Below are 13,683 nucleotides of genomic sequence, written 5' to 3' on the forward strand. Positions count from 1 at the left end.
CCACAGCTGCAACATGTGTGTTACCATATTGGCATATTTCTTCACTCGAGACAGTTAATTTAACTGTTGAGAATGGAGAAATATCCTTATACACTGTAAGTTATAGTGGGGGAATCTGTTTCTTTAATGATTTTTATCCTTCCTTTTCAAAGACTTGAAGAAAGTTGTGTACTATTTTAGTGATGTCATCAGAAATGGTCGCCTTTTTTCATGACATCTCAATATGAAAATTCAGAAGAGGCCAAGAAAATTTAACGTCACAGTTAAACTTCAAGCAATCATATGCAGCGAACAGAATTTTCACTAGTGAGGAAAAATATTTTTCTCACACCGATCAAGAAATGTGAAAATAGCGCAAAAATTAGAGAAACTTTGATTCCTTATTATTTGTAGAAAAACATTTTTTGTTGATTTTAAGGGTACAGGTGAACCGTGAATTTAAAATGTGCATACAAATTGTCAATAAGTTCATGAAGTTTGTATGAAAACTCTAACAAAACCAATTTTATTTTGTGTTTAATTTACCCATTTAGCATTTAGATTATTTTCTTAATGTGCCCAGAAATCTATATTCTGTAAAATCATTTTTTTCATTGTTGAACCTTACTATGTATGGTTCCAGTTTTACAGTTCTTTGTAGAATTATTAAATGATCAATTAATAATTGATATTCAATTATTAACTGTTAAAATCATATGAATCGAGTTTCTTGAAATATTTATAAATATTGTAATCGAAATTCTTGAACCAGATTTCTATCCCTTGCATTACCTCCCCTTAACACTTCATGCTATGTATTATCTCCCCTTAACACTTCATGTTATGTATTATCTCCCCTTGAAACTGCCTCCTATGCTGAGTCATCTCTTACCTGCCCTGTACTATAACTTTTGTCTGCACTTTGTTTCTCACATGGTTTCCCCACTTCTACAACACTAAAACAAAAGATGATAACTTAATGAAAATTAAAACCTTGGTAGGAGTAAAACAATGATTTTAAATGAAAAATATGAATGATAATTACTTTGACCAAATAAAAATATATGTGTGGTTCCAGTGACCCTACCGTCCCTACTTTTTCGGCTTAAAAATAGCCTACCCTAAAGATTTTATTGTCATTTTTCATTAAGCACTGTTAAAGTCAGAATGTTGCTCCCATAGACTCAATGTAAAAAAAAACATAAAATAAAAAAAAAATCCCTACCTACCTACCCTTACTTTTTTTCAGATGTAACTGGAACCACACATACTTTTTTATTTGGCCTTTTAATGTTATAAAACAGCTTGTGACAAGTTTGATAGCTGTTACGAATCTTCTGCTTTTAAATTTTCCTTTACAATTTTGAGACGAATGACCTAGTCTTTGATCATCATCACAATCTGTTTATTCACAATAATTCACAAAAGAATCTCTGTTTATGATTGTAGAATAAAAAGATACAACAACCCGACCAAAGAGTAAAAATGCAGCAGTAGGCCACCAATGAGTCTTCCAACACAGCAATAAAATCCTGCACCCAGAGGATGACTTTAGTTGGACACTTAATAAAAATGTGTACTAGTTCAGGGAAAATGTACGTCTGAATTTATTATTTTTTGCTTTTACGTCACAGAAAAAAATAAAATAGCCTTTCAAGACGTCATAATTATTTGGATTTGTACAAATCCCTGTCTAGAATTAAATTTCAATCTCACTATCATGGCTGGTAATCTACACAAGCAGAACAATTGGTTTGGCAATGAAAACTGTGAGAGGATTTCCAGTTATATATGCTTTAGTGGAGTCATTGTCACCGCTTTGCAAGGCATGTACATTTTTAAAATGGCAATTTTCTAATTCAACTTACATGACTTATAAAATATTGCAAATTGGGGAATGCTACATGTATGCTGTGGTTAATTCTTTCATGAAGAGACACAAGTATTGTTTACTGTCCATGGAGCTAAACTCCTGCAAAATAAATCGCCCCACAAGAAATTGACGAAAAAAGTTACCTTAAATGATTAACAAAAATGATTAACAGACTTTTTTTTTTTTATTTTTATTTTTTTTATCCAACATATATAATATACAACAGTACAGTTATCAAACAATAAGTTCATATATATAAATGTAATATAATACAACCTATTAGAAAATGTATAGAACTTGAAAATAACATTTTGTTTGGATTTTATAATTGTATCTTATTAAAAAGGACATACAAAAAAAATTAGAGAGAATTAATAAATAAAAGAATTAAAAGATGATTAAGAAAAAGAAAAAAAACAAAAGCAACAAAAAACAAAAAACAAAAAAAACAAAAAACAAAAAACCAATATAAAAAAAAACAAAAAATCATTTTGATGTCTGCTAATTTTTTCATAGTTGCTAATCCACTAAATTATCCTGTAATGCCTCTTGGTAAATGCACCAAGCTTTATTAAACTTTTCAAAACATTTATTTTTAACTGATATCTTCTCCAAAATATAATGATGCTTTATTTTTTCAATCAATGCTGTTAAACTTAATTCTCCTTTAAAATATCGTGTATTATATATATATTGTTTAATCCAGAGAAAAATATTGTTTTGAGGGTCACCTTTGTACATTCGTGATAAATTTCCAAACAAAAAAATATCCTGTGTAAATGGTATACTAATACCGTTATGGAGAAACCACATTTCAGTTTGCTCAATAAATTGTTGTACATAATAACAATCCCACAGTATATGTTCAATTGATTCAAGTTCAGTCTTACAAAAAGTACAATATGGGTTTTGCACAATCCCAATTTTGTTTAAAAATGTATTTGTTGCCAGAATTTTATGATTAATTCTATACTGAAGCCATTGTAGCTTAGTATTTTTTGTAATAGCAAATGGTAGTTGAAAAATCTTTTTCCAGTTTTGATTTTCTAAAACTAAAATTGCTTCCCATCTTTTTACTCCTGTAGGAACAGTGTTGTTTTTGTTTAGCACCAAATACATATCTTTTGATCCCTTTTTGCTTTTGAGAATGGTCTTTATAACTGATGGTATGAAAGGAGATACTAATTTATAATCTCCCCTTTTAATTTTTTTGGAAGTCTTAGTTAGCATAGAAATTATGCTATTATATTTCATGATGTCTATATCCATCTGAAAACACTCCTGAAATTGATAAAAATTTAGAAAGGTACCATTCTCCACCACAATATCATTTACATATAAAATACCCTTACTATGCCAGTCTTTGAAAAAAACTGGTTTGTTATCAATTTGGAATAGGTTATTCATCCAAATTGGACTGGAAAGAAAATATTCCCAGTCGTGCAAATTCATTTCTTTTTCAATTACCATTTGCCAAGCACCCAGTACATCTTTCCAAAATTTATTCTTAATACTTTGCTGTAGTTGCTTTACATAGCTATTACCACAACTAAATAATCTATCTTTATCAACATATGACAAAAATATATTTCGCCATTTACAATCATTTCTACAAATTCTTCTAATCCAAGTACATTTCAAAGCATTTATAAAAGCATGTAAATTAATCATTTTTAAGCCTCCATCACAATAATCTTTTTGTATTACATCTTTTTTCACTCTATGAACTGGTGAGTTCCAAATAAACTTATACATCAGTTCATTTATCTGTTTAATAATATCTTCACTTGGATTAGGTAGTGACAATATTAAATGATTTAAAATCGGCAACATAAGTGTCTTTACAACAGTAATTCGACCAATAACAGTAATGTTACGTCTAGACCATTGTTTGACTAGTCTTTTTATTTTTACAATATTTTCATCATAATTGATTTTAACTAGTTTATCTAAATCAACATCAAAATTAACACCCAATAATTTAAAGGATGTGCTTCCCCAAGTAAGATTTTGATTTGTACAAAGTGTCTCTGAGCTGTACTTTTTACTTCCAATCCAAATGACATGAGTTTTGGAAAAATTTATATTCAAACCAGAAATTTTAGCAAACCAATCTAGTTCCAATAATGACTCATTTAAAGATTCTTCACTACCATCTAAAAGTAGTGATGTATCATCAGCAAACTGCGAGAGTTTGTGTTCAACATCAAGAACTTTGATTCCATTTATATTTTTGTTATCTCTTATTTTTAACGCTAAAATTTCAGCACAAAGAATGAAAAGATAAGGCGATAATGGATCACCTTGCCTACAACCCTGTTCAACAGTGAAAAAGTCTGAAAGATTCCCTCCCTGAATGACTGCTGAATTAATGTTTTGATAGAGCACTTTCACCCAATTTATAATAGAATCGCCAAAATTAAAAAATTTCAATACATTTAAAAGAAATTCCCATGAAATGGAATCAAAGGCTTTTTCAAAATCTATCAGCAATAAAAGGCCTGGTATATCATTATCTTCAGTATATTCCATGATATCATAGATCAATCTTAGATTTTCCCCAATATATCTTCCACTCATAAAACCTGTCTGATCAGTATCAATAAGTTTAGTCAAAACTGTTCTAAATCTTCCTGCTATAACCCCAGAGCCAATTTTATATACAGTATTAAGCAAAGATATAGGGCGCCAGTTTTTTAAAAAATGTCTAGGTTTGTTACCCTTTGGAGGACATGTAATTATCCCCTGTTTTTGAGTAACAGAAAGTTCCCCTTTATCATACCCTGCATTCAAGGATCTTACAACAAAAATTTTTAAGTCAGGCCAGAAAAATTTAAAAAATTCACTTGAAAAACCATCTGATCCAGGCGTTTTATTGCTTTTCATTCTTTTTAAAGTTTCACCAGCTTCCTGAACTGATATTTCACCTTCTAGTTTATCTTGTTCATCCAAAGATAACTTTCTAACATTTACATTTTGTAGACTATTTTCAATATCTTTGGGTTTACAACATTCAACATCTCTGTTTTTGTACAAATTTTCATAAAATATTTTAACCTGTTTAAGTATTTCTTTTTGGTTAGTTACAATATCACCATTTTCTTTTTCAACCTTTGGAATAATCTTGCTGGTAAAATTCTTAGATTCAAGTCCACAAAAATAACTTGTGGGTTTTTCTCCCTCTTCTATCCACTGTATTCTAGATCGAACTATTTTACCATGCATTTTTTCCTTTCTGAATTTTTCTAGTTCATTTTTTTTGTCTTCCAATTGCTGTATAGAACCTGAGTTTACATTTTCTTCTAAAATATTAATGTCATCTTTTAAAGTTTTTTCCCTTCTCTCTCTTTCCTTCTTTTTGAAGCTAGAGTATGAGATAGTTTTGCCCCTCACCTCCATTAATAGAGTTTCCAAAAACAACTGACTATTAATTGTAAAATGAAGATCATTATTATTCACTTCATTAATATTGTCAAAATTATATACCAAGGCTGCATACTGTTTTTTTACATCCAAAATTTTTTCCTTCATAACATTAACATAGTCAGCATCATACAATAAAGAATTATTGAACTTCCATAAACCTTTCCCCCTAATGAATGGATTCAATTCAAGTTCTAGAATAATTCTAGAATGATCCGATCGGTAACTGGGTTCTACACAGCAATTTTTCAAAAACGACAAAATGTTTTCAGAAAATAAGAAAAAATCAAGCCTAGCTTGTTTGAAAGGTGATTTTTTTCTCCAAGTGTATCTACACAGGTCAGGAAAAAGTTCCCTATAGGGGTCAACTAGAGATCTATCGTCAATCAATTCTAATAGTTTGTCTCTAGCATTAGGATTATTTATGTGTAAATAATTATAACAATCTAAATTTGGATTTAACACAAGATTAAAATCTCCACAGATAATAAAACACTCATTTTCAAAATCATCAATAATTGACATAATATGCTCATAAAAAAATGGACTGTCAGTATTTGGGCCATATATAGTTATGAGAGTAAAACGAACTTTATCTACAACCAAATCCAAAGCTAAGTAGTTTCCATCAATGTCCCTTTTTTTTTTAAGGACTTTCCACTCAAAATTATTTTTAAACATAATAGCTACACCTCTTGAATTTGAAGAAAAGGATGAAAAGTAGCATTCATATCCCCATAACGTTCTTATACTATTTTCTTTATCCACTGTGAAATGAGTGTCTTGAAGACAATAAATGTTATGGTTTCCAGATTTTAGAAAACTAAATACATCCCTCCTTTTAGATAAATCACCCAGACCCTGACAGTTAACAGACAGTATCTTTAAAGAGCCCATAATGGTTTGAAATATGTGTACATCATCATTTCATATAGGCATGCATTTTTACATATGATCATCCATATTATACATTCACAAAGACATAAATACGCAAAGATTTGCTCAAAACATCTAGATATGGTGGTATAAAAATTCTCAACATACATGTATTACCAAGCCTCGTACATAGACCAACAGTGTAATTCAATACTTTACAGACATTCAATTCATAGAAAAAAATAAAATTAACAGACAAAAAAAGTGTTAAAAAAAATAAATATTTCAATATGTTTTGCCACATTGTAGTTGGGATTTGTCAGTTTATGCAGTTTGCCTTATATGACACCAACAAAATAATAGTTCAACAAAAATTAAGATTATCTGTACAAAAAAAAAATTAACATCAATATGTATTGTAGAAAGAAAATCAATACTATACATGATCTATAATTAAAAGAGAGATAACTCTGATTTTTTTATACAAAGAAAGGGAGATAAGCACAAATATTAAGTCAAATATCAACAATGAACTATAGAATTCTCAAAACTGTCCGTGAGGTCTAAGTTCTTATTACGTAACATCTATTTCCCTTGCTGTACTCTGTAATGAATGTCATCATATAGTCCAAATTTCAGCTGAAGTCCTGCAGGTGTTCTACCATAAATTCCACAATTAAAGTACCAGACAGACTCAAACTCGTCAGTTTTTCTAAGTCTCTCAATTAAACTCATGTTTCTTTGAGTAACGTCATCCACAAATCTAATTTTACTGGTCAATTCTTTCCTACATCTCATAATTTGGCGCTTAACATCACTACTGAATAGCTTGACAATAACTGGATAGGGCCCAGCCTTTTGGGATGGTATACAATGGATTGCAACCACATCTCTGTCTTCTAATTGGACATTTAGTTCTTTTTTCACAGTTTCCATAAAGTCCTTTCTAAGATCTTGTTTATCCTTTCTTGGAAAATTTATTATTTTAATGTTATTTTTTCTCGAGTACTGCTCGTTATAATTGCTGTTTATATCAGCCTGTCTTGAAAGTCGACTTGTTTCGTTTAAGTCTCTTCTAATTGTTGTATTGGAATACTGTATAGCTTGTATCTTATTTTTCAGGTCTTCATTTTCTATAGTTAAAGCATCAAATTTTTCCTGCATTTCATTTTTAACTTCTTCCACTTTTTCATCAATCTTCTTTTGTACAGTTATTTCAAATTCATTCATCAGCTTTTTGACAATTAAAGTAACCACTTGCTCAAGATCACTAGTTTTAATCAGATCTTTTGTTACTCTATCAAGGTCCTCTCTCCTTGTCACACCTTCAAGTTTGATTTTAATTTCATCAATATCCTTTTGAAAGTTCATTATGCCAGATAAGTCTAAACTATTGTTTGATTCATTAGATACGTCTGAATGAGTTCGTTTACTAGGTGGTGGTTTATTCTTATCTACTTTTGCTGCAAGCAATGTCTGAACAGTATTCACAGGTTTAGTAGTAGGTCTTTTGTTTGTTGATTTTAAACCAGCTAAATTTTGCCCTGAAGACATACTGTACATATATTGTCACCTCTAGTAGTAGAAATCAATAATCAAATATCAAAATAGATCCTTCTGGAAAAAATCTTTCACAAGTCACAAAATTATTCCTGTTGAAAATATTCCACAAAAATTATATCATTCTAATCTCCATTGAATTAGCTATCACATAGTACTAAATTCACAGACAGTGTCTTCCTAAATTTGTGATAAAGCTGCAAAAACTGGGAGCTAACTTTCTAAGGTGTTAACTGCTCGGCAGCCATATTGAGATAAAATGATTAACAGACTGGTCTGAAGTTAAAAATTCTTTTTTTCTGTCCACAGCAAGGCACTTACTTCTGTCACAGGGGGGTTTACTTTCCACACTCTTACAAAAAATCACATACGAGTGTGGATAGTAAACCTCCTATTGACAGAAACAAGTGCCTTCATTTGGCCTTAGACCAAGTAATTATGATGTCTTGAAAGGCTTTTATATTTTTTGCATAGACACTTACAGCAACTTCATTGTAAGGCGACACAGCCCAAAAACATGATAGCCTTTCAAGACATCATAATTATTGGACTACATTAGTGCCTTAGTCCAAATAATTATGACATTTATAAAAAACATTGGGACACTGTCCCAGAAAAATATTTAAACAGCTTTGAACATGTTGAAGGAAGGCATTCTATCCCCAAAAGAAATAAAAATACCCTTGCATGATGTCATAATCATTTGGACCTCAAGTGCCTGTGGTCCACAGGACTGAAATTATGTCATTTTTTACGGGTAACACGAATAACCGAATAACACTTGTAATTACCGAATAACACTTGAAATTTTAATATTAGCACATATTGGTGACTTTTAAACATTGATTATTAAATAATAATATATTATCGATGTATTTTGTAACTTAAAAATGATTTACAGATAAGTTCATAAAGATCATTTCAAATTTATTGTGTACATCGCACATGCAGTCAAGGGTACTACTTGTACAAGTTATTTTTACAATGTAATTACCTGAAGAAGTAATATTAATATACTTAGGCCAACTAAAATTAATTAGTAGATTTTCATCCAAAGTTTTGAAAAAAATGGGGCAGGTGGGAGGATTTTATTTTTTAAATTTTATTCTATTTGAAACCTTCTTGTGGCGTGAACTTCATATATATGCAAGTGTTATAATTACAAAATTTAGCTTATACCATGTTAATGTTTAAACATGTATAAAAAATCGTACATAATTCTTGAATAAACATCTCTGATTTGCAACGCGGACTGTTCTACATGCAATTGCTACTTTAGAAACATATTTTCAGCAAACAGTAAAACCATGGAGAAATTCTCTATTCATTTGACTACCAACTCCAAATTTATTTTGCTCTCTAAGCGATGGTTTGTAGTCCCCATAAACTTATACAAATGCAATGGTATGCAGCACAAGTATTATAAATGAAATGAACACTCAAACAAGTGTTGCCAGGAATAGTAAAGTTTGCGCTTTTAAGATTCTCAAGTTATGCAAGAAGTGACGCATATATAATTACATTGTAAATGGTATTTTGTGTTTTAAACAAAAAAAAAAGGTAAATCTAAGGGTTTTCTAGTACACAATGTGTATGTTTGCCGACTTTTTGAACTCTTTTTTTTTCTACCAATTTGTTCCACGATTCTTGCACTTTGGAAATGATTCACAGCCCAAATTTGCTTACACAAAGTCAATATATTATTAAGGTTCATCATAACAAATGGACAAATATGGCCATATTTTCACCTCAAAAACTACTCTATGTACAGACTTACCTGTGCTGTTTGGAAAGTTTTAATGCCTAGCATCCACTAGATATATAAAAGTTAAATGCATTTTGTGTTTAAGAAAGATAAAATCTTTCTTGGTTTTTGATGGGCATTTTTTTTCCTTTCTGCAGAAGGTGCAAAAATAAACAAACACCTGAATTACTTTGATACTGTCCACTCACTGACTCAGATAAACTCTTTAACTCACCTATAGTTGTGAAGATACCTGGTGTCCATGTCAATTAAGGACAATGAAAACAATACAAACCGGTTTTTTACCTGAGGGAGCATCTCATAGTTTGTACCACAATTAGTCAATTTTCACACCTTTTGCATGAAGGAAAAAAAATGCCCATCAAAATCCAAAGGAGATTTTATCTTTCTGAAACACAAAATGCATTTAACTGTATTATATCTAGTGGATGCTAGGCATTAAAACTTTTCCAACTTAACAGGTAAGTCTGTACTCAAAGTAATTTTTGGCATGTAAATACAGCCATATTTGTCCGTTTGTTATGATGAACCTTAAATAAATCCACAATTGATGAAAGAAATTTCCAATTGGTGACATACCGCGATTTGCGTTGGACACAGCGTATTTAATACTCGTAACCCGAATATTTCATGCCCTTCTGGTAATCTTTCTATATTCTCCGTAGATGATACTGTCATCATTGAGCAGCAGATTTTGTCAACATAGTCGTTTTTATAAAGTACTCGAAACAAGAAATATGAAAACCGAAATTTTATGAACAGGAAGTTCGAATGAAACGAAATTATTTGAAGTTACCGGTAACGGAAATGAACAAATTCCGGAAATCGTAAATTTTGCAAAATAAAAAAAATTGGGGCGGGGCGATTTCAGAGGGGCGGGCGGGGATGAAAATCTATCAATTAATTTTAATTGGCCTTATATAAGTAAATTTGTAGGATACTTATACATGTTATACAAGTGAATTTTATTTACTTGTATAGGTTAAAAAAAAAATATTGCCTGAGTTATGTCCATTAGGAATTCAGATTTTTTTTTTAATTATAGAAGTAAAAAAGTCATCCTATCTTCTTTTATTGAATTCTTATGATAAAATAAATTGTACAAAATTTTACCTGGCGACAAGTTTGAGGCTTTGTTTATGACCCATAGCTAATCAACGGTTACAACAGGTGTCATAATCTGTTGTTACAGGTAATTCATTTATCGGATGGGTCATAAATGATCATCAACATTAATTAATTCAAATAGAATTGTTCGGTCCGCAATTTGTCTATTTCATTTGAAGAAATGTTCATACGACAACACGATTTGTAATGTTTATCGTAGTTGTATGAAGAAAGCCTAACTAACAGGAAGTCGAAAACCATAATCAACTTGTTAAAAAACATCATTTACTTGTTTTCCATTAAAAAATAATGGACTTTATAAGTAGTAGGAGGAAGATGAACTTTAAATTCAGTTAGAAAGGTCAAATAGGGTTTTTGCAGATCGCCTAGGCTAAATATTATAAATAGAATTTTTATATTCCTATTTTAATAGTATAAAGTCAAGTTTTATCTTTTACATATAAAAGGATAAATAAGTATCGTAATTTGAACTGTGAACTGTGTACATAATGCTCATAGTGTAAATATATTGATGGATTAATATTCTATACTATTGCGGTGGTGGATCTACTTTTGTGCCTATATTGACAGAAATTCATTGGATACAGATACAGAATAGCAAATTCAGACGAAATTTGTCTTTGACTGCCCTCAGTTAGGATACGAAAATAACAAAACCGGCCGCCATTTTGTTAAGCACATTTACTTCTTTTAAGAACTGTGTATAATTCTCCAAAGGATGAGCACACCCAAATAAAGAAAGATAACTCAATTTTACTTTTTCATTTCATTGAGATACCTACTTAACATGCTTAAGACATGTCTACATAATTTATTTCTTTAGAATTTTAAGTTTATGTCTTTTGAGTTATGAGAAGGGTTTAAGAGAGTCTTAGTAGCAGTATCATGAGTATGGGTACAATGTAGGATGCCTTTTCGTTTTGTCATCTTTTTCTGTATTCTTTATTTGTGATATGAATTTTGACTATTCTGTAAATTTAAACACCTTTTATTTTTTTTTTTTTCTTCATTCAATTACCCTTTATTTTTCTATTCTTTATACTTTAATTTACATAATATTATTTAAAGCCATTTTCTCTATTCTATAGCATATACATGTACAGACCATAAGCTAATTTATAATCTTCTACATATGAAAAACTGACTAAAGAAAATAAAGTACACATCATTGTTTAGTTGTATGTATATAAACCCAATAACTTACTTAATATTACATGTTAAATGATGTACAGTGCAGACTGAGTGCATAAGAAATTAAAATTGAACATTATTTAAATTTTGGTAGAAGAAATAAAGATTCTAGCTGGTACTAAAGTTTGCTCCAAGGTTTCAAAACTGGCGACAAAATATAGGAGCTGGCGATTTTTCTGGCTCCAACTTTTTTTGAAGCCAGAGCAGCCCCTGCATTCAGTGTAATTAAACAGATATAGCATGTTCTTGAGTGGTATTTGCCAAAAATACCAGTCTTGAGAATGAATTTCCCTCGCCTTACAGCTCGTGAAATTTTACATTCTCTGGACTGGTATTTTTCGCAAATACCCCTCCTAAACATGATATATCTGTTCCATAATAAATGTTTAAAAGTCACCAATATCTGCTAATATTAAAATTTTAAGTGTTATTCTGTCTAAAAAGTTACAAGTGTTATTCGGATATTAACAGTGTTATTCGGTCGTTTGAGGAACCGTTTTTTTTTACCCCTTACAATTGCAAGCTGTCAGAAGTTGATAGATGGGGATAGGACCTTTATCAGGACTCCGGGATCGGGGAGTTATTAAGCATGGGATTGACCCTTTCAGGATGCAGGAATTCCCTTTCATAGACATTTTAAAAATCTGTCAATGTTCATTATTACATGAGAGCGGGGATTGGTTCTGATTGAAGACATCATGAATGCTTGATTTGGACTACACAGTCTGCACTTCAGTACAGTGCGCGAAGATGTCTCAACAGCTGAACTTGCTAGAGGTTAGACTTGCAAATCTAATACATTACTGACGAAATATAATTTGTCTAGCATTGATCATACCTTGGTGCTGAGGACAGACACCTATTTGATTTCTTTTGACATTGTTTAATTCTTGAAAGTAAAGAACCGAAAGTTCTTTTTATATTTAAACTGGCCATGGCATGTTGACAATTTTTCTTGCTGAGTTATCTTCCTTGATAAACCAATATCGGAAAAACGATGGAATTATTCCGCAAAATTAACATGATCTCTATGACAAGCATTAGCCTTTCAAAAAGGGCTAAGTCGACTCTTAGCTGATGAAAATGGTAAGTGCTCTCGCTTTGTTGATTTATTCATTTACTAGAATAGCCACGTGCATCAATCAACAAATTTTACCACACACTTTGTCACACGTTATGAATGAAGTATCGTTTAACGTTGTTGTTTACGAAACTCCAGAAGATTCGACTATTTACAGATAAAAGTTACCTGTGTACCAATATCATGAATATGCATGATTAATGACCAGGCAAATGATCTAATTGCTAAAATAGAGAGGACATATCCGATACTCTACGGGATTGAAGGACATTTACTAGGTTTGGATTGTCCTAACCAATCACTAAACTTTGATTATTCACGTCTCGTAATATCTTCCAATCAGGTAGCAAGAAAAATTCACGCACTGAGTGTCCATCGTTCAATTCTTAATATCGACTCCTAGGAGTCGATAATAATCTATGATATATATGGGCGTTTTTCAATAAAAACGTATTTTCTTGTCCCAGCCACTTTAAAAAAATGTGTTTAATCTTTGCAAGTAATTTTTTGTGCAGTCAGTACATTGAATTAGATTTAACATTTTTAAGCAAAGAAACAGTTTATTTTTAGAGGGATTGATAAGATATTGACTCCTGGATGGTCCAAAACAACCAAAATATCATGTCCCTAGACCGCCTGTTCAACATTCATACTCTAGAATATCGTAAAAAAATGAAGAAATAAATGTTATTTTTACTTTACATAAGTTCTTTAATAATTCAAAAGTATGTTCAGAGCCAACATATTTTAATAAACAGCTTTCAATATAGGATTTTTAATTTCAGAAGGTGTTTCCCTCACAAAATG

General features: G+C 30.9%; 1 protein-coding gene across 1 annotated transcript in view; it reads right to left on the reverse strand.

Annotated features, from left to right (window-relative positions):
• The window catches only part of LOC143076768 (polymerase delta-interacting protein 2-like), a 39,823-nt gene extending 27,034 nt beyond the window's left edge, over positions 1-12,789 (reverse strand). The window contains exons 1-2 of the mRNA XM_076252641.1: positions 12,634-12,789; positions 872-935 (exon numbers count right to left, since the gene is read on the reverse strand). Coding sequence (XP_076108756.1) covers positions 872-935; positions 12,634-12,731 — 162 coding nt within the window. The 5' untranslated portion in view covers positions 12,732-12,789. The remainder of the gene's footprint in view (positions 1-871; positions 936-12,633) is intronic.
• Between the last annotated feature and the right edge of the window lie 894 nt (positions 12,790-13,683).

This window comes from Mytilus galloprovincialis, chromosome 5, assembly GCF_965363235.1.
Source record: "Mytilus galloprovincialis chromosome 5, xbMytGall1.hap1.1, whole genome shotgun sequence".
In the NCBI taxonomy this organism is placed as follows: Eukaryota; Metazoa; Mollusca; class Bivalvia; order Mytilida; family Mytilidae; genus Mytilus; species Mytilus galloprovincialis.